Source organism: Lactuca virosa, chromosome 1 (assembly GCF_052849685.1).
Source record: "Lactuca virosa cultivar CGN04683 chromosome 1, Lactuca_virosa_CGN04683_v6, whole genome shotgun sequence".
Classification (NCBI taxonomy): domain Eukaryota; kingdom Viridiplantae; phylum Streptophyta; class Magnoliopsida; order Asterales; family Asteraceae; genus Lactuca; species Lactuca virosa.
In genome coordinates, this window is record NC_136426.1 from 259364481 (window position 1) to 259386137 (window position 21657).

Below are 21657 nucleotides of genomic sequence, written 5' to 3' on the forward strand. Positions count from 1 at the left end.
ACGATAAAAGCTTAACTAAAATGTAGATACGATAAATTGAGTGTAACAATTATATTTAATTTATACAAATTATTATATGTTGGAAGCAGGGGCGGACGCAGGAATTAGTAGTAGGGGTTGCACAAATTTTTTTTCCCGGCACACATAATATAAAACATTAAAAAAAATTTCGGTCAAACATAATATAAAACATCTAATGCAATTTTTTTTTCTGGTTAAACATAATATAACAACGATCTATTATAATTTAAATTTGTCCTCTTCGTGCAGACATCTTTTGAAACCGCTCCATTACTTTTTCATTCTCAACTTTCGCAAGTGCTTCGGTCTCGACATTACAAAGCAATGCGTCGTTCAAAAATTCATCGCCAATTTTGTTACGCAAGTCGGTCTTCAAGAGCTTCATCTTTGAAAAACATCTTTCTACACTTGCGGTCGCTACAGGTAATATCAAACCCAACTTTAATAGCTTATAAACCAAAGGATAAGACTGATGCTTCCCCGTACTAACCATCAAACGAGAAAGGTCGGAAATTCCTTTCAAACTAGTGAAGCGCTCATCTTTGATGCAAGAGTGATAAAATATCTCAAGTTGTCCTTCAAGGTCTATCATATCTGAATCATCAAAGTCATACTTGTATAACTTACCCAACTTCAATAACTTTGATTTGTCAAATTGTGCAAATGAATCACAAGGGCTCAAAGCACCCATGTATTCTAGTAATTGGGTGCTTGTTTCACTAAATCGATCCCGATATTCTGTAAGTTGCATATCTACCACCGTGTTGAAGATTTCAACCTCAAAATGAAACCTATTAGTCTTTGTAGTCCTACGGTTTCTCGCACCAATATACAACTCTTCCATATCCAAAGTATCAATTTCGTGTGTTTGACAAAAAGAGGATACTTTTGGCAAAATGCTAGCAAACCCTATGTTTCTAAAAGATTGCAATGCCTCCATTGTCCCTCTAACCATCGAAGTCGCTTCTAAAATGTCTAGATCTTTTCTTTGAAGTTGCTTTGACAATGTACCCGTGAGGTGTAAAATGCCATACATCATATGTAAGTAAAACACGAACTCATATGATTTAAAATATGCTAAGATTCCAGATGCTTGTTGACGGTTTGCCAATGACCCTCCCTCCTCTTTCACAAAATCTAAAACTACAAGAACATCCGCAAACAACTTCATCAAACTTGTGAGTGTGTTGACATGTGAACCCCATCTTGTTTCTCCCACTCGAACAAGTGTAGTCTCTTGATTTAACCCTCTTCCGGTTTCAAGTTCACCACTACACAACCTTTTTGCACCCTTTCTCTTGCTTGCTCTCGTAGTAAGTCTTTTCTTTTACACGAGGCACAAACTACATTAACCACCAACGAAATTTGCTCAAAAAAGTCACTAACACCATCATGCTTCTTTGCTACAGCCACAACTACTAATTGAAGTTGGTGTGCAAAGCAATGTACATAAAAAGCCGTGTCATTCTCTTGTAATATCAAAGCTTTCAAACCATTGAATTCCCCTCGCATATTGCTAGCCCCATCATAACCTTGTCCTCTTATCTATTAAAATTTAAAACAATTAATATATATATATATATATATATATATATATATATATATATATATATATATATTAAATTGAAATAACAAAAAAGTAAAGAATAAATTACCTGACTAAAACTCAACTTATTACTTGTAAGTACTTCATTTATGGCGTTTTTGAGTGTCAAAGAAGATGTATCCTTCACGTGCACTAGACCTACGAATCTTTCTTTCACAAATCCAAGACTATCGACATAACGCAAAACAATAGCCATTTGTTCCTTTTTTGAAACATCACTAGATTCATCAACTAGTAAAGCAAAAACATCTTGACCAATCTCTTCACGAATACTCAAAAGTACTTCTTGTGCAAAACATTGCACAAGTTCTTTTTGAATTTTAGGGGAAATTAGTTGATTGTTTTTAGGAGCATTTTCTAAAGTATTGTTGAAAATATTTTCACTAGTCTCTCGAATGGCTTTTAACACTTCAATGTATAGCCCTCTATTTTCCAAGTTAACCGACTCGTCATGACCAGGAAACGGTAAACCGGTTTTCAATAAAAGTCTAACAACAATAATAGAAACACGTAATCGAGCTTTATGTTTATGATCCTCTGCTTCGGTTTGCCTCCTCAAGACTACATTGATAGCTTGTTTTTCCCTCATTAAAAACTCACACTTTTCTTTTGCTTTGTTGTGAAAACTATCAACACCACCCACATGAGTCCGAAATGCATCTTTTTTATTCCAAGTATCAAAAACTTGGGAAACAAATGCATCTCTCCCTCCTTTTTGTCCCATGAGGTCCCCACACAAATAACAATATAAACAATATGCACTATTCTTTTTCACACTATATTCCAACCAATCAAAGTCATCAAACCATGAAGGAACGAATCTTCTAAATCTATCACCTATTTTTTTAGGAAACTTATGTGCCCTTACTTGACACGGTCCTTGAAGCAAATATGCTCTTCTTACATCATCTCTTATATTTGGTTTGTAACTTGTAATCAATGGCCTATCCGCCGGGTCCTTTGGAAGATCTTTCAAGTCAACATTATCATTAGGTTGGTTAGAGCATTGTGTTTGTGGAGTTGCATTAGAAACTGAAGGGATTGATTGATTGGTGATTGGTGTTTGTGGAGTTGCATTAGGATTAGAAACGGAAGGGATTGATTGATTGGTGATTGGTATTTGGGAACATTCTTCACCACTTTCATTAGGATTAGGTCTTTGTCTTTTGGTAAAAAAAACCACTTAGTTTAACCTATAAAAACATAACAATGACTTCAATAAAACAAGTTGCTTTCACCTAATCAAACAATAAATTCAATAAAACATAACAATTACACCTAATCAAACAATGACTTCAATAAAACAAGTTGCTTTCACCTAATCAAACAATAAATTCAATAAAACATAACAATTACACCTAATCAAACAATGACTTCAATAAAACAAGTTGCTTTCACCTAATCAAACAATAAATTCAATAAAACATAACAATTACACCTAATCAAACAATGACTTCAATAAAACAACTAAACAAGTTGCTTTCACCTAATCAAACAATAAATTCAATAAAACATATCAATTTCACCTAATCAAACAATCAATTCAATAAAAAACATAGCAATATAACCTAAGCAAACAATATAACTTCAACAAAACAAATCAATTTCACCCAAGTCAATCAATAACTTCAAAAAAACATATCAATTTCAAATATCTAAATGAATTGGTAAAACTTACTTGCTTCATTGTAGTGTAGGGCTTTGAAGTGGATTTTATTAACCAAAACAGTAGAAATTGAAAGAAGAGGGAACTTGATCGATACTTGCTTCAAGAGATTGAGTGATTGACTATTGTTGAAATCGATCAAGGATTGTGATCGATCCAACAATGAAATCGATCAAGGTCCAAGGATTGTGAGGTCACGACTCAATGAATGTCGACAGTAGCCATCGCATGATCGCACATCGAATGAATTTTGGACGCAGAAGCCAGGAAGTCGAGTAGTCGTGCGTGAGTCGTCTAGTCTGTGTAATCGTGCGTTTTTTTTTCTTTGTACCGATCAACAATTACAATTAGGATTGGGCTATCTTTTTTACAAGCAATTAGCCCAATTGCTAATTTATCCAATTAAGTTTTATTTTGGGCTTTAGGGCTTTAGACAATTAGACTATTAGACAATAATTGAATAAAACATTTGGCTCGTTATTATTTTTTTTTCGTTTGGTAATTCCCAAAAGAGTGACAATATTTTTTTTATGTAGTTGCACAATTTTTTTAGTAGTTGCACGGTTTTTTTTACATAGTGGCACAATAGGTAAAAATTTAAAAAAATAAAAAAAATTTCTACTTCGTGCGCGGAAGCTAGGTGTTGCCGGTGCCACACCGGGCACCTAGCTAGGACCGCCCCTGGTTGGAAGTTTGAGAAAAAAAATAACTTTGTATGTATACTAGACAAACTAAAAGTCGAAATAGTAAAGCTAAAAATGGTAAAGGGCGTAATCTGAAATCTATTATAAATCGTAACCTCGAAAACAAAATCGAAAATCACAAAGTGTAATCCTAAACTGAAAAGACTACCAGCATCTAAAAAAGAATATAAATGTCTATATAATAGATGTATTTGAGTGATTTAACCAATTAAAAAAACTAATCGCGTCTTGAAAAATATTTGTTGAAATGATTCAGTGGCGTAGCCAAGATTTTGTTTTAAAATAGACCAAATAATATACAAAATATGAACGAGTAACAAAATTCTTCAAAGGATAATAAAAGGTAAATGTATATGCATTCTTAACTAAATTGTTTAGTTTAAGTTGTGCACGATGTTGTCTTACATCTTTAAAATAATTTAAAATGGAGTCTAATCGACATAAACAACAATGTTTTATTTTCTACTAATTTCAAGTTTTGAATGGAATAGGCCATATCGCAACTCTAATATATATATGGAAAAAGTGAATATACTCTTAAGGGTATACAAGCTTAGGTACTCAAACTCACCATATTACATCGTTTTGTATCATATATACATTGTAATTGTCCAATGTTTTTATAATTCAACTTCTAACTTGGTTTACTTCCAAGATTTTTATGAATTTCACATTTATCTTCCTCTTACATAATTTTCATTTTCATCTATAACATATATATATATATATATATATATATATATATATATATATATATATATATATACACACACACACACACACACACACATATATATATATATATATATATATATATATATATATATATATCCTAATAGGTGTTTGGCAAAAAGATGTGATGTAAGAGGAAGATAACAGTGAAATTTCGAAAATCTTGAAAGTAAATCAAGTTAGGGGTTGAAGTTTAAGAATATTATAATGAATATATCAAACAAAATGACGTATTATGGTGGGTTTGGGTACCTAACCTTATATACCCTTAAGGGTATATTCACTTTTCTATATATATATATATATATATATATATATATATATATATATATATATATATATATATATATATATATATTGTGTGGGTGGGTCAAGGCCCACTTTGGTCCTATATTGGCTACGCCCTTGGAAATGAAACTTTGTTCATGTAAACGATGGTTGTATGGCTTGTTGAGAGGACGGTTGTATTTCAAGGAAAGTAAGGCAAACTCCTGTTGGAAACAGAGTTCGGAGTCCATATCTTCAGAAATAGGGTCACCAGTTGATTGGTAGTTGTTGGTGGGAGCAGGTATGGTTGGAAGTGAGGGTTGAACAGGAGGGTTATATGGAACAATAGTTGAGAAAGGGTCCGAAACAGTAGGGTTCAGAGTTTGTGGATCGTAGGAACTGACTAGAACTAGAGGGCCTCCAGTGAGTTCAAGCAGGGTTTATGCAACATTTGATTCATGACCTTGAAGTTCGTCAAAGAGTTGGTAGAGTTTCAACTTCTTCAGAGATCCATTACTCTGAAGACATGATTTCATATTTCCCCACCCCTTTCCGAGGCTATTGATGAACTTGAGGTTGTACTCAAGTGAGGTTCGGACTATCCCATGAGTTGTCATGTTGTTGACGACGATTCGGTATCTGTTTGAGGCTGAGGCAACAGATTCACCAGGTGTTGTAGTGAAATTGTCGAACTCATTGACAACCGAGGTTAGACGCTTATCCTTCATGTTCTCTGACCCTTCGAACAAATCTTGAAGTGTGTCCCAAATCTCTTTTGCCGATTTACACAGTTTAATGTGCTCAAAGAGAGAAGGTGGAACACCAAACACCATTTCGGAGAAAGCAACTTGATCTGCATGCAACTTTTTAAGATCATCAGCAGTGAGCGATGCTTGACGTTGTTCATCCTGTCCCATGAGAGTTGCAGCAGCATCTCTAACAATGGTTCAAACTAGAAGATGAGGACCTTCTTTAATGGATCTCAGATAGCTTCACCTTTCTCTTTACCCAGTAAAAATCTTTTCATTCTGACTTTCCAATGATCATATTCTTCAGCAATTAGCAGTGGGGCACGAGTAGGGTAACCTATGCTATTTGCTATTTGCATTGAATACATTTGTTGAGTATTAGAAGCAGCCATTGAAGTTAAGATATCTCAAGCTAAAGTGGTATATAGAAGAACTTTTATCCTAAACACAGAAATGATTGAAATACCAAGGTAATTTCAAATCAACTGTAATATGATCTTTTGGATTCAAAGGACAACCACTCAAGCTCTGATACCAATTTGATGACTAAAGATCTGATTGCGAAGGGACAAGGTTCAAAAACTCAAACCTTGAATTAATGCTTAAGATCAATGTTTGCTACTAAATGAAGGTTCCAGTCAAGTCTGGTAAACCAGTCAAGTCTGAAGTAAGAGATTCAAAAAAGTGTTCAAACCATAAATGAAGAATGAAGATAATGATCAGAGTAAGAACAATAAATGAACAAGAAGAATGTTTTTAAGAATTGATTGGAAGAGAGGTGTAAGAGAAATAACTTCAAGCAATATTATCTTTGGAGCAACAATCCGCCTAATATTCTTGTCATAAAACGCACCATAAATAGGTGAAAAGGTTTCATCGTACAAACCCCTAAACATACATAGGACCGGATAAAAGAGTTGTTTCTGACACTCTGATTATCCAAGTTGACAAAAGAGACTAAGTCCTATGACTGGTTACATCAGACAAAATGACAAGATAAATTAATACAGACGGATACATCATTTCTGAACATCTTCTTTATTTCGGACTTCCTTCACTTCGCACCATAAGCTTTTACCCTTGACGCCAACTCAACTTCTAATCACAAACTGACTCCGGAACATTTTCTACTTCGGAACTAAGACTGATCTCGGAACTTTATTGTGTTATTGCTAGAGGTTCACTTTCAGGTACTAACACTATCCGCCTCTCATTTTTCCGGTGAGAGAGTGCAAATCTGACAACTCTTACGGTGAAGATCCTTGAATCGGTTCCTTATTTCTATATGGTCTTTTTCAAATGAGTTTACAAATAAATCCAAGACCATGAACGCATGAAGTATTAGTTTAACAGTTGGGTGGGGGAGAATGGGGTAGGTGAGACCATTTTTATATTAAAAGATATAAATAATAATAATAATAAAATAATAATAAATAGATTAAAAATAATAATATGTAAGGGTAATACGGTCTTTTTATGTTTAAGAAGGGATGAAGTGTGCCAATTAAAACTAATGAGGGTTGTTGTAACACCCCGTTTATTATGTAAATAAATAGATAAAGATTAATAAATGAACCCTGGCCTTAAAATCCATAATATTTAGCAGGGCGTTGGTTTTGGGAGCCAAAAGTAATTATTTGGATTATTCGTGGGTTAAAGTGTAAATTCGAGACTTATTTTGTAAATATTTATGAAGTCAGGGGCTCCATGGTAATTATTGGAACTTAAATTGAAAAGAATTTAGAATGTTGAGAGCTAAAGAGTAAATTCTGGACCTTAGTTGAAAAGAATTTGTCAAGCAAGGGGCTGTTTTGTAAAATTCGGACTTAATTACTAAAGGTTTTCAGGGGCAGGGTTTAAATGGTAAATATTGGATTCATTTTGAAAGAAATGGGGGAAGGAGGGACCATTTTGGTCATTATAGAAACAAGTTGTGGGAATTGGGGTATTTAAACCCGTCACCCCCGGTAACCCTAACCCTAATTTCGTCTTTCAGCCGCCGCCACCTATTCGGAGTTCTCTCAGCCGCCACCTCCATGCCATTGCGTGAATAGTGGTCTCTTCCCTCACCGGAGAAGTCGGGGTTGATGGTGCAACGTCAGAAAAGTCGAGAGTTCAAGATCGGAGGCTGATGCTGCCGTTTTCCGGTGGAGGCGACTTCCATCCTCCCGCTGTTTTCACCACCGTCGAAGGCGAGGGCTGGCGTGTGGAGTCGCGGCAGTAGGCAGTCGGAGGAGCACCCCATGGTGTCGTAGCTGCTGTTTCCGGTGGGAGTCGCCCACCTCTTCTCCTCTTCATCTCCATCTGTTACCGTCTCCTTTCTCCATGGTTTCGGTGTTTGGCCACAGTCACGACCGCCGCCGCGAACCGGTGCTTAGGTTGTCACTATGAGTCGTTGCTGCTGTCGTTCCCAGCCGACGTCGGAGCCACCAGACTTCTTCCATTCTTCTCCTCCTTCAGCCACCACCGAAGACGGAAGTCATCCAGCCGCCGCTGCCATCGCGTGGGCGGCCATGGGGTGTATTTCTGTGATCTTATTGTGCTAATGTCCGTGTATTGCTGCTACAATCCTAATGATCGAGTGTGTGTGTTCTTTTGGCCGGAAACTGAGGAGATAACCACAATGGCCGCCAACCATGGTGGCTGCCACCACCTACCACCACCGGCCACCGCATGGGTGGTTGTGTGAATGTGATTATTTTGTGTGTGTGTGTGTGTGTATTTTGGATTATTTCCTTGTAAAATTGTAATAGTGGCTAGAATAATGAAAAGAAAACCCCAAAAACCACCACCATAGGGTGGTGGTTGCCGCCACCGGCCGCCGTGTCGGGTGGCTGTGTGCTTTACCTTGTTGTGTTTGATTTGGTTGGGATGCTTGAAACCCTAATGGGCCCAATGAAGCCCTAATGGGCCTAATAAACCCTAATTGATCAAAGGACCTAGCTATTGGGCCTATTGGGATAAGACGGGGTTGGAAACCCTAATTAGGGTTTAGAAAACCCTAATTTTGGAACTATGGGCTTGGACATATCGGGACCCACATTTGGGCCATTGGAATGGAATTGTGTATTAAGCCCAATCACACCATATGACTTATTTAGTAGAGTGAGGGACTTAATGGATTAAGTCCTTAACGGTTTAAGTGAGAAACACTTAACCCTAATTGTCATTTTATGTGAAACCCTAATTTCACTTGGGCTTTGTGTTGGGTCGTTCTATTAGGCTTTGGTATTGGATTATTAATGGGCCATCCAAGAATGATCATATGGACTAGACTGTGTTGATGGGCTTTAGGGTAAGGTCTATATGAGGGGTTGGGCCCAATTTGGAAATTTGGGCCATAGGTGGGCCATAATTGGGCCTTTGTGATTATGAGACATTGGACCATTAGAAATACCAAATGTTGGACTGGACTTTTTGGGTTGGGCCTTAGAATAAGGCCATGTAAAGGTTTGGGCCCAATCTGGAAAATTGGGCCATATGTTAGGCTTTGATTCCTAGTTTGACTTATGGGCCTTTGGATTGGCCTTGTGCTTGAATCAAGCCAAGATGGGGTAATGTAGTCTGTTACTCCAAGAACTTATGGTTATGTGTTGGGACCCAATTATTAATTGGGTGATGTTTTGATATTGACAGATCGGGAATCTGTCATACAACAACTGGGGTTGTGTCTGCGGGACTTCAGCAGTGTGAGGTGAGTTACCTTCCAGTAGGGGTGGGTCTAAGGCACCAATGTCGGCCCACCAGTAGGTGATTATGTTTGAGATGATTGTTATTATGATAATTATCTGGCTTGCCGCTATTTGATATGCTTTAGGTGTTGGGATGCTATGAGATATGTGTTAGTAGTAGTAGGGGTGAAATAGTCCCCAGTTACCGGTTGAAAGATACCGAAGACAGTTACCGGTTGAAAGATACCGAAGGGGTAGACAGAACCCATGCATGCCTAGCAGTATGTTTATGATATGTTATTATGTGACCAGTATGGTTATGATATGCTATTCTGTGATCAGTATGTTTATGTTATGTTATCATGGAACCAATATGTTTATGACATGTTATTATGTGATTGTGGTAGGGGTGAAATAGTCCCTGGATACCGGTTGAAAGATACCGAAGGGGAGGTTAGCTCCCGATTACCGGTTGAAAGATACCGAATGGGAGGTTAGATCCCGGCTACCGGTTGAAAGATACCGAAGGGGAGCCCAGGTCCCAGATATGCCAGACAAATATCGGTTGAAAGATACCGAGGGATATGTCTTATGTGGTATGTGGTATGATGGGGGAATTCACTAAGCTTTGTGCTTACGGTTTTCAGTTTTGGTTTCAGGTACTTTGTTTTCAAAGGAAAGGAGTCGGCGATCGCAGCACATCACACCATGTTTCCGCATAAGAGATCTTTGGGATTACACTCTGATATTATTTTATGATAACATGTTTGACTATTGACACATTGATTTTGACACAAGAGGTTATTATGGATGTTTTTATACATATGGTTTTATAATGACTTATTTAAAAATGAAAATTTTGGCCTTGAATTTTGGGATGTTACAGTTGTAGTGTGCAAGTTTTAAACAAACAAGGGACGGTCCGAGTTAATTTTTGAAAATAGGGATTAAACGTGCATTTTAGCACTTGTACGAGGGACGATTCGTGTAATTTACTCAAAAATTTATGTATTATGCATTAACAACTATTAGTGCGTACTGGCGAGATAGTTTCCTTTACTTTTACTCATAAATTTGGAATTATATTATATAAATATATTAATTCATGTGTCACTTAGAAACCTTATCAAGTATTACTGCTTTGTCTTCGCCATTGGCTTCTATTGATTAGTTTGGAGTTTTGGATAGGGTTGTTCATTATTTGGATATTTAGATTTTAGATTGCTTTTTATCAAAATCGAATCATTATTTTGGATTTCAGATTGATTTTGGTTTATAAATTAGAACCGAACAGTCTAAAAAAAACCAAAAATTGTTTATTATTTATATTAATTATTTTAATATATAACCTTAATAATTTATAAATTTACTAAATTATCTTTTTAATAGATTAGATATGTTCATCTAATATAATACCTTAATATGTATTTCGTATCAGAAGTTTTTTCTGTCTATAATATGTTTTGTTGGTAGTTGTTTATAAATTTTAATTTACAGCAAATTAAAAAAATTTCCTTACTTTCGTTTATGGAGATGGCCAATACCCGTGTTATATATTTCTTAAAATATATTGCCTATTGAAAATCAAATTGTAAAAACCGATCCAATCAAATTATAATTTAGTTGGTTAGGATTAGATTTGAATTTAATTTGAACAATTTAGATTATTTTAAAAACATAAATTAATTTGGATTTATTGGATTGGATCGGATCGAAACGATCCATCCATCCAAATGAACACTTTGGGGCATGTCTCCTTTGCTTCTCCACATGTTCTTACACAGAGATGCTTACTTTACTCTCTAATCACCGACTACATCGATCGATTTCTAATTTCATTCCAACTAGGAAAAGGCCCGTGCGTTGAACAAGTCATTTTTTTTTAATAAATCCCCAAAATACTCCCAACATGATGTTGGACCTATGTTGCATGTATGAATATTGGTTTCAAAGAAAGTATTTGTCAACAAGTACATTTATGAATGGTAGAAAAGGCATTAGTAAATTTAGTTTAAGAGTGTGTTCTACAAACATTTTGTTCAATCAAACGAAAATAATTACAAAAATTAAAGATTCAATTGTTATACAAAAATGAACAAAGTTTACCTCTTTTTACTTGGTAGTTATATGAGGGATTCTTGATCAAACATATCCTGTAACTTTTGTTTCTTCAATCTCTGCAATTGTTCTAAGCTTGCTTTTTCATTGGCATCCTGGAAGTAATGTGGAAATCATGTCATTTATACACACCGAAAGAACACTAACAACACCAATTCAACATATTTTAGCTTCAGTCCATAAACCATTTGAAAACAACTACTTACAACAATAACAATAACATTATTAAGGTAAATCTAGATGAAATCTACGTAACTTCATTCAACCAATCGTATTAAATCACTAAAGTCATATCAAATCGCTATGTTTCATTTGTCATCTACACAAATAATCATTGTTACATAAGAACGTGATATAGACCGCATTAGATGAAAAGATCAAGCTATACCTTTCTAGCAACCATAATCGGGTAGATAGTATACCGCTGGTCCGGATATGACGATGATGCGCTCATCTACACTTCTTTCAAGGACGCATATCTCTCATTCCTTCCAAGCAATCCCACTGTCAACACGTATATATTCAGAAGCACTTTTATTTTGTCTAAATTGGCACTACAATAGTGAGAAAAAAAAACTCAATTTTTTTCATTAAAAAAGAAAACATTAAATTATATATGTATATAACGACTCAATTTAAATAGAATTACCTCCTTATAAAGTCAAGAAAAATGGCAAACAAATAAGAAGCATCTACAAATGAAATCATCTCTTCCTCAACAGAAGCAAATACAAAAGTGTAGAGCTCATCGGCTGGAATAGTTGCTGAACTAACTACTTGTGATTGTGACTCTTGTTGATCTTCTGAGACCATTAAGTTTTCTCCATTTTTTTTTAAAATTGGCATTATCAATATTATTATCTTTAGAGTCTGAAGTTGAGAAACCACCACCAAATTCAACAATTGATAACTATTTGTAATTTTGTTACATCTAGAAACCAAAAAAATGAGTAACACCCTACAAAACCTTACATCTCAATGCACAACAGTAAACATCAGAAGTGGAATTCAACCATGTCACATTAATATCACCATTCGATATGAATTTATCTTGCTTGAAGGAATTTGTGACTTTCTTGAAATCCATCCTACATAAACATTAAAAAAAAAAAAGAGAGAGAGAAAAATTTGACATTAAGATTATTAGTTTGCCTATAAAGAAAAATACGCTTTGTTTAATATGTAGAAAAGATGTGAACAAACACTTACTTTGGCAAATCAGAATCATCCACATCATCACCATCTCCTTGATGTTTGACCATTTGAAGTTTCCATTGGCCTAGGCGGCATTGCACCACCATCAACCACCAACAACAACCACAATCAACATTAATCCAAGAATCTTCCACCATAAAGATTTAACATTCAAATCAAGAACTAAAAACTTACAAGAGATAGATGAAGCAGTAAGTATGTGTAAGAGTAGAAAAATATCATTTTATTATCTTCTATAAGAAACCGCTTTATGTTTTTGATGATGTTTTCTTTGAAAAGAAAAACATCTTTAAATTGATTCTTTTTAATCGGCAAACCCATGAAAACGGATTAGGGGAACAATTTGTAAATATGGAACAGAAACTATGACAATGTATAAAGTAAATGTGACTTTTCTTTTGGAACGTATATAGTACCTTCATTTCTTTTGGGTAAATTACATTTTTTTTCATTGTGCTAATTGATTCTTTATGATTAAACAAAGTCAATCAAAATGTTAAAGTTAATATTACACATAAGTAAAAGAAGACTAAAACCAAAAATAATACGTATAAAAATAATCTTATTTTTTTTCAAAACTCTAAAATTAAAACTAAATTGAATAGAAAGTGTAGAAATTAAACATAAACATCTCACTGTATAAATGCTATCTCACTGCACATGTTAGTTTCCGAACCTGTTTTCTTGGTAACTTCAGCAACCTGCCTCTTCGTCATAGAGAAGATCCTGCATAATATAAACATAAACAGAACAACCTTAAAAATCATTTGTTTTACTATTTAGACTTTTGAGAGGTAGCATTAAGTACAAGAATTTCTTAATGTACCTCTTCTTCATTTTCTTTTATAGAAATTCCGGGTTCATTGTTGACAAAAACCAATCTTTTCCAAGGAGTAAATGTTTTTTTGGCCATATTTTGGTCTGATCAGACAGGAAACACAACAAAAATCAGCATAAACAAACAAAAGTAACATAGTAATAGTATCAAATTTTGCACATACAGCAAAAACCAAAGTTAACGAAATTGGATATCAAGGAGATTAAAGGTTAATCATACACACTACCAACATATTATCTCAATGCCAAATGATCACAGAGTACCATTTAAGATTTTTCTAATGCAACAATGTACAAAGAGACGTAAACACCTTTAAAAGCTACCGTTAATGGTTAATGTGGCCCTTGTTTAACCAAACAGTTACAGAAATGCAACAGTTACCTTCCATTAGGGTCTCAAGCCAAAAAAAAAAAAAAAATTTAACATGATATTGTTATCTTCATATAGCCTGAACTGTAGATAATGATGGGAACTTCAAATAGGGTGCTGTGAATATTAATTTAGATAATAACAGTGTAAATGGTTCAAATATGGATTAATTTTAACCACAACAGTAGGAAGTAAGTGATTTTTATCATTTTATGTTATATGGAAGTATGTAGGACAAATCAAAAAAATGTAATTACTTAAACACAAATGTGCTCTTCTTCAACTCATCGTCTTCTCAAATCATCATGCCCTGAAACAAAAAATTTCATGGAGGCGGTGACCCAAAAAAACCCAAATACAGAAGGCGGTGGAGTGCTTATCAAAAGGATCGAGAAGCATCTGTTACAGAAGCGATAAATATACCACCATCCATTGACCAATGTTTCAAAAGTTAGTGTTCATTTATCTTGAAAAGCATCGACAAGAACGAAAGCTGGTGGCCATTCCTGCCTTCCGGAGACGCCAATAGTGATTAGGCAGAGGAGGAGGACGGTGCTGAAGGGAGGTAGGAGGCGGAAGCATCGACAAGAACGAAGAGGGAGGTGGAGGCGGTCACTATGCTCTGCAATTGCAATCGAAAGCCTGTTTTTCAAAATTAGATAAATATGCGTATGAGGCGGTGGGAAGTCGGTGTATCAGATTAAGGGAGAAAAATCAATAGCTGAAGAATATATAATCAAAAGTTATGTGGCAAAAGTCAGAAGTTTAAAACATTACTGTTAAAACATCCTATGCGCATCAAAAGTTATGTGGCAAAAGCCATGCGCTTTAATATGTATATATAATTTTTTGGGACTGATTTCCTCTGGTTCATCTCCCGTCCCTCTCATCTTCTTTTGTGTTCGATTTTGCCCTTGCCCTAAGACATTAACAATCATTTGAGTTGTAGGGTCGAATTCAAAAAAGAAACAAAGAGCGAACGCAATTCAGTTCAATGTGTAATTTCATTCCAATTTTTAAATAGTATTTAGTTCTGCAAATGAGTCATGTGAAAAGTAAATGATATGATGATAAGATAATTCTTTACAAAGTTCGATTTTGGTTTGGTTTCTTAAAAGATTCTTTACAAAGTTCAATTTTTAAATAGTATTGTTCTTTGGGCTTAAAAGATTTTGATTTTGTTTTTTTTTTTCATGGACTTTAGGTTTAAATATTGTTGGGTTCTTAATAGTAACTTGATTTCACAAGATTATTATTTGTAAGGGGGTGGGAGCAGGTGATACTGAAAAGGAATCAAATTCCTGAGGAGTGCTCCAATCCATTACTTTGTGGCAAAGAAACAAGATTTTTTAATTCCACCATAAAACCCAATTCCATTCGGTGTTTGATTAGTACATACATTATACATACATTAATCATTGTAACACAAATAAAAATAAGTAAATAATACTTGTGTGTTTAATGCCACTTATTAAATGATGTTGGTTCGGATATTCGGATTTTGGATTGGACTATTTGTGTTACAAGAATTTCTTAATGTACCTCTTCTTTAATAAGTTCGAGACAATTTGGATTTGACTATTTGGTTCGGATATTCGGATTTTTGGTTTGGTTTTCAACAAAACCGAATTATTATTTTGGATTTCGGATTGGTTTTGGTTTATAAAATAAGAACCAAATAGTCCAAAAAAACCGAATAAACATTTATTATTATATTTATAATATATATCTATAGTTATTTACATAGTCACATAATTCGTTGTACGCTCCGGTACGGGTACGGGTTCGCGGTACGCAATTCGCTAGGTGCCTGAAATCTGGTACGAGAGGGGGTAGGCTCATTTCGGTACGCTTCGGGACGCTCCGGTACGATGTACCAAATATTTTGGTACAATGTACCGGTTAACATCAAAGATTAATTTCAAAACATATTAGATAAACTTAATAGTAAAGACATGAAATCAAACACACATAAAACGAATATTTTAATGAGTCCGTCTTGGTTGCTGAGTTGCCTCATCCACATTATGGTTCTGATTATCTTCTTCATCGCCAAGGTCAACATCATAATCATCTTCATCCTCGTATTGTTGTGATTGCAACACCTTTAATCTTTCTAAAAACCATGATTCTCTAATTGAAACTGAGAAATCGAGATTATGATTATGTACTTCTGATTATGATAATGAATGGAGCTTGAGAATGGAGGGAAGCCTAATATAGGCCAGAAGAGTGTGTAATGTTCAATCGATTGTAGAGGGTCATCAATTAATTTTCTTACCTTTAGTAGAATCGTGACGTTACAACTTCCGATACGATGTTCCCAATTGACTCCGGAACACGTATTGGATTCATCAAATTCGCGATCCAAACAGCAACAGGTACGATTCAATTGCATTTTGGGAACGTCAATTTTAGAATTGGAAACGCGATCCCGAGCGTACCCGGAACGCGAACGTACCGCGTTTTTATACGAGCGAATTGGTAAGAGATTCGTGGCACTTCCAACGAATTATGTAACTATGGTTATTTATTAATTTTGTAATTTATTTTTTCAAATAGGTTCAAAACGTTTCACCCGATAAAAAAACATTAATATGCATTTTCTCTCAAAAGTTATCTATCTATAAAATATTTAACTATAATATATATTCTTAGTAGTTGTTTATAATATAATTTGTTTTTGTTTCTTGTGTAAAATTAGGTAATATTATAATTATATGTCGTTTTAAAATGTTTTGAAAACCGAATTATAAAAACTGATCCAACCGAATTGTAATTGGATTGGATCGGATCGGATTTGAATTTAATTTGGACTATTCGGATCCATGTTTTGAAAACCGAAATCAATTTGGATTCATTTGATTGGATCGGATCAAACCGATCCATCCAAACGAACACCCCTAGGTAGGTTGACTTTTCCAGAACTTGGTTGACCAACCATCACCATTGCTAACTGCCCCAAAATTGATATTCAGAAAAATGAAATATTAAAGAAAATAGAAATTGGGAAACAGAAAAACTGTAAAAAAGAAATAAACTTTTACATACCTATTTAAAATTTTCAAAATGTGGAGTATCTAATGTCAATCATCATGCACAACCGATATATATGTTCACCCTTGAAATCACCACAAAACAAACTTATGCCATAGATGTTTCATATGGAAGGAAGTGTATAATCAGATCTAACTTATAAACATGTTATATTCTTATTAATAATTTACTTGAATTAATTTGGATGTTTATAAGATATGTAGAGCATGGTGTTTAATTCTAGATGCAATTGGAGATCCAAGTATTAAAACATAAGTTGGAAGCAAAGGCCAACATCAAAACTTGTATATAACTTAAAATCAAAGCAGTAGATGAATTATTAACCTCTTATGAAGAAGGGAAGTAATCAATGCCATGCATGGCTACAAGTAATTTCAATAATTGTTTGTTTTAAGTAATCAATGCCATTTTCTATGAAAGATTAATTCCCGAATATGCAAAGAAATAAAGCAAAATAGATTATTTGGTTAGTTACCATAACCACATGGCTTCTGGACATGAGAAGCTGTTGTAGGAATTTGTCAAATGCTTCCGGTCTCACTCTATCCTGGATCTCAATGGACGGATGCAGGCCACTCTTTTGTTGATGCTTTGTTACCACTACAAAGTATCATCAATCTAACATTTATCTAGTTTGTAAAAAAAATTAATAATATAAATTCAAGAAAAGAAAACATTCACAAAATTTTAAAAACAAAAAACATAATGCATGCCTTCTGATAAGGAGAAGGTCACCTTCCCATAAACATTCACCAATTATTACACTACGAGCCAAATACTTTTTCTTCTTTTCTGCTAAGAAACACCTCGAGATCTTTTTCTTCTTGTTGAAATCTTCTTCTTGGTTTTTGATTTTCTTTTTTCTTCCGTTAATCGTTGATGCAGAAGTTTTTTTTTTCTTTTTTTTCTGGTACATTACATAGTGGAATTTTGTATTATCCTGTTGGGAAATTTTAGTTGTGAATTGAATCAAGTTTTGTTGAATTGGAACTCGAGAAATTGTGAAGTATTTGAATTTTAATCAGAATAGTATTTAGGCCCTCCGGTACCTGGATTTGAATATATACTTATCAACTCGATTGTCTCAAACTTGAATTTGATAGTTCAAAATTGAAGCTTGAAAAGTTTTATGAATAGAGTTGTTTTGGGAGGGTTTATGAATTGAGGTTTTTTCTAAAGGTTTAATTCTGATTTTGGTTAAACTGTAGGCAATGAAGAAGATGTTAAACGAGCTCAAAAGGAGAAGTGGTGGGGGTTATGGATATGGAATATTGTTCAAGGATATTGATGTATTGACTAAGGTGTTGTTTGTTTTTTCTGAGGCAAAATGTCTGCAGTCTGCAAACCATATCTGCAGACCACTGCAGTAGAAGAGGTGGACCAAACGTCTGTAGTTTGAAAGAAGAAAACTATTTGTTTTTTTAACATATGCAGCCTGCTAAAATAAATTAAAATCTAATTAAACCTATTTTTTTTTAATTTTATGACTTTATTATAGATGATTAACAAATGTAGATCAACTTTTATGTGTTATTGTAGAAAAAAGTGAAAATAAAATGGTACGAATTAACGTATATATTCGATAAAAACCAACAAACTGTGGTTGCAAAAATATATCTAAACATTGTAATTAAAAATAAAAGAATTTAACACGTAAAATGGATGGAAATAAACTTTGATTTTAAATGAAATTTTCAAAGTTTTCATGTTACCTTTTCAATTAAATCAATTAAAAACTGTCATAAATATTTATTCCAAGAAATGAATGATATTGCATTAAATAATGTTTTATAAAATTTGGCACAAAAAATATAAGACAATATTACGATTTTTTTTATATCTATATAAACAGCTCTAACGACTATTATTGTAATTAAATTTTTATTTATAAATTTGTCACAAAAGTCGTGACTATGACGTCGAACCTTTTTTCTTTAAGTATTGTAACTTTTTTTTCCAAATTGTTTATCATAGATGAAGTTGGATTAAATTTAAGTTTAAAAAAAATAAAAAAATAAATAAATTAAAAAAAAAACCAAGGTATGAGTTTTTTAGACTAGAAGATATCTGAAGATGTTTGAAGACTCTGGTCCACATCTACGCCAAGAAGAGGACGCACAAACATTTTTAAGTCTGCAGTCTTCAAAAAAACAAACAACATGCGAAGCCTAATGTCTGTGTGTTGTATGTGCGACGCAAACAGAAGAGGCCAAGAAGATTTGCAGACAAAAAACAAATAAAACCTAAAGCATTATATGATGATAAAACACAACCCAGGAACATAAACTCTACAACTAATAGCAGATCAAAAGCCATTGTAAAACCTCACCTCCCCATTGCACAACTTTTGCTATTTTTCAGTTTTATTTTGTTTGTAGTGTTTCAAATGTAAATCACTATGTGATCATCATCTTTTTATGCATCAATTGTAAATTACTTTGTGAATTTTGCATTTAAAGCTTATAATATAGTGTAAATTGTAATTGATAAACTCTAAAAGGAAGGGATCTTTATGGGTTTATCCTTATCATTGTTATCATCCGCATGGGAAGAAATCTTGCATCATAGTTTCATAATCTTGCCTTATGAACTTGATTGGATTAAAAACCTACGGATTTTTTTGGACAAATGATTAATTGTAATTGTTTTTATAAAAAAAATGTAATGTTATAAGTTAAATGGTAAATCATAAAGAAATTACTATAAAAAATGTTGTTTGAGGGTAATATAGTCATTTTACATAGTCAGTCAGATACAAAATCAAACAAGTTTCAGTCAGAAGTTAAATCAATTAGAACTTCTAATCCAATCAGCTTCTAACCCAGAGTAAAGATTTTATATTGAAGAAGATGGAATTAAGACAACTCGTAAGATTTGACATCCAACGGGTGAAACATTCCAACAAACGACTGGTGTGCATTGTAACAAACAAAAAAAAAGGAAATCATAAATCTAAAGAAAGTATAGAAACACAATAAAACATTCATATAGGAGGAACACATGTAGGTATCGGAAACAAGTAGCCAAATGACCAATATTACTCACCTGAAACAACAAATCAGATTCAAACCTTCAACGCATCACCAACCTTCACACCTAATTAGAAGACAATCAACTACATTGAATCAAACAAAATTGATTCGATTAAGACAAACGACCTTATAGTGGAGACATGGTGTGTTAATCTGAAGTACGAACACTGTGAGACGAAGTTGGGCAACAACGTATGTTTTCTCTTCTTTAATGCATATGTCGAACAGAACAACATAACTTAGGGGATTAGAAGAGTATAAGCGAATCCGACTATAACCTTCTCTTTAGGCATCTGATTTAATTATAATTATTAGAGGTTGTGACTTCAAAATCAAATCGATTGTATAATAAGGAAGAACATCACCCGATAGAGATGAAGCAATCAGTAGTGAAGAAAGACCTTTGAGATGAAGCAATGAACTCTGTTTGATGAAACGATAAGCCCCGTCACCACCAATCCTATTCTTATTGGCTTAATCTGTTGAAATAAAATGAATGTATGATGCTCTTAAGGTAACATTTTTGAGCATCCAACATCATCAGCAATAACAAATACAGACTTTTTAGATTAGTATTCCAAATATGTCCCAATCAACTTCAAACAAGAGAAAACCGAAAAAAAAAACGAAGGAACATTTACCAACATCAACAATAACAATACGGGCCTAACAACAAAGTCTACTTCAAAATAGAAAAACCCCAATAAAAAAATAAAAAACTTACTTATGATCGGTTCACTAACCAGTTCTTATAAAACATCATTTGAACAACTTGATCTCATCATCAATCCGTAATTCCATATCGAGACTCGGCCACTGTTCGGTTGTGTTTGAGGTACACAGTGCATCTTTGTTGCAAACCGAATTAGTTGCAGCAATAAAACATGAATTTCATAAGTTTGATATAATTGTATTACAACTATTTTAATTACAAATCTTGCCTCTTTCTTAATTTTTGAATTGTACTTTTGCCCTTCCCTGTTAATAACTTTTAAATCATTGATAGCTACAAAAAAATAAAATAAAAGGTAAGACATTGATCAAGTTCTAGGCAAAGTGGACTTTGTTGTTAAAGCTCGTATTGTTATTGTTGATGTTGGTAAATGTTCTTCATTTTTTTGGTTTTTTCTTATTTGAAGTTGGTCGAAACATATTTGGAATATTAATCTAAAAAGTATGTATTGTTATTGATGATGTTGGTAGATGCTCTAGAAGGTTACCTTGGAGCATCATACATTCATTTTATTTCAACAAAATAGCAAACAAAAACAAATAAAAAATGAATTTTTTATTTAATTAACTATTAAAAAAGCATAGACTGTCAAAAGCATATAGATTAGTTGATAAGCCTCTAAAAGGTCAACCAAACAAGGAATTCTCATATGCATTTAAATAAGATTTATAAATTCAACTAAACAAGGAATTTAAAATTTAATATATATATATATATATATATATATATATATATATATATATATATATATATATATATATATATATATATATATATATATATATATATATATAGCAGCGCAAGGAATTCTACCACTTTTTTAGCCATTTAACATATTCACTTGTTATATAGAAATGAACAATGAGCACACACAAACAC

At 33.7% G+C, this 21657-nt stretch overlaps 2 protein-coding genes and 1 long non-coding RNA gene across 6 annotated transcripts; all 3 read right to left on the minus strand.

Annotated features, from left to right (window-relative positions):
- Positions 1 to 247: 247 nt before the first annotated feature.
- Positions 248 to 1192, minus strand: LOC145129471 (uncharacterized). Its single transcript, XM_079064212.1, has one exon. It carries the CDS (start codon positions 1190 to 1192, stop codon positions 248 to 250), a length of 945 nt encoding a protein of 314 aa, XP_078920338.1.
- A 573-nt stretch (positions 1193 to 1765) lies between these two features.
- On the minus strand, positions 1766 to 3314 carry LOC145129480 (uncharacterized). The gene is made up of 4 exons (XM_079064221.1): positions 3306 to 3314; positions 3076 to 3113; positions 1821 to 2790; positions 1766 to 1777 (listed from the first exon to the last, which is right to left on the minus strand). The coding sequence occupies exons 1-4, from the start codon at positions 3312 to 3314 to the stop codon at positions 1766 to 1768; spliced, it is 1029 nt and encodes a 342-aa protein (XP_078920347.1).
- An 8077-nt stretch (positions 3315 to 11391) lies between these two features.
- LOC145109235 (uncharacterized) lies at positions 11392 to 14678 on the minus strand. Of its 4 annotated transcripts, XR_013708829.1 has the most exons (7): positions 14380 to 14678; positions 14214 to 14266; positions 13576 to 13670; positions 12744 to 13475; positions 12184 to 12622; positions 11923 to 12088; positions 11392 to 11629 (listed from the first exon to the last, which is right to left on the minus strand). It is a non-coding gene; the product is annotated as an uncharacterized LOC145109235 (long non-coding RNA). The 4 variants fall into 4 exon arrangements; XR_013708828.1 differs by having other exon boundaries at positions 11923 to 12038; positions 14214 to 14678; XR_013708827.1 differs by having other exon boundaries at positions 14214 to 14678.
- Positions 14679 to 21657: the final 6979 nt, after the last annotated feature.

What these genes read in the sequence shown, in the direction of transcription:
- LOC145129480 (XM_079064221.1), bottom strand. An exon ending in GTTGTTTTATTGAAGTCATT is followed by an intron (nt 2,791 to 3,075) that starts GTTTGATTAGGT and finishes TTTTACCAAAAG; the next exon opens with ACAAAGACCTAATCCTAATG.
- LOC145129471 (XM_079064212.1), bottom strand. Translation starts at nt 1,192, where the DNA reads ATGAAGTTGTTTGCGGATGTTCTTGTAGTTTTAGATTTTGTGAAAGAG.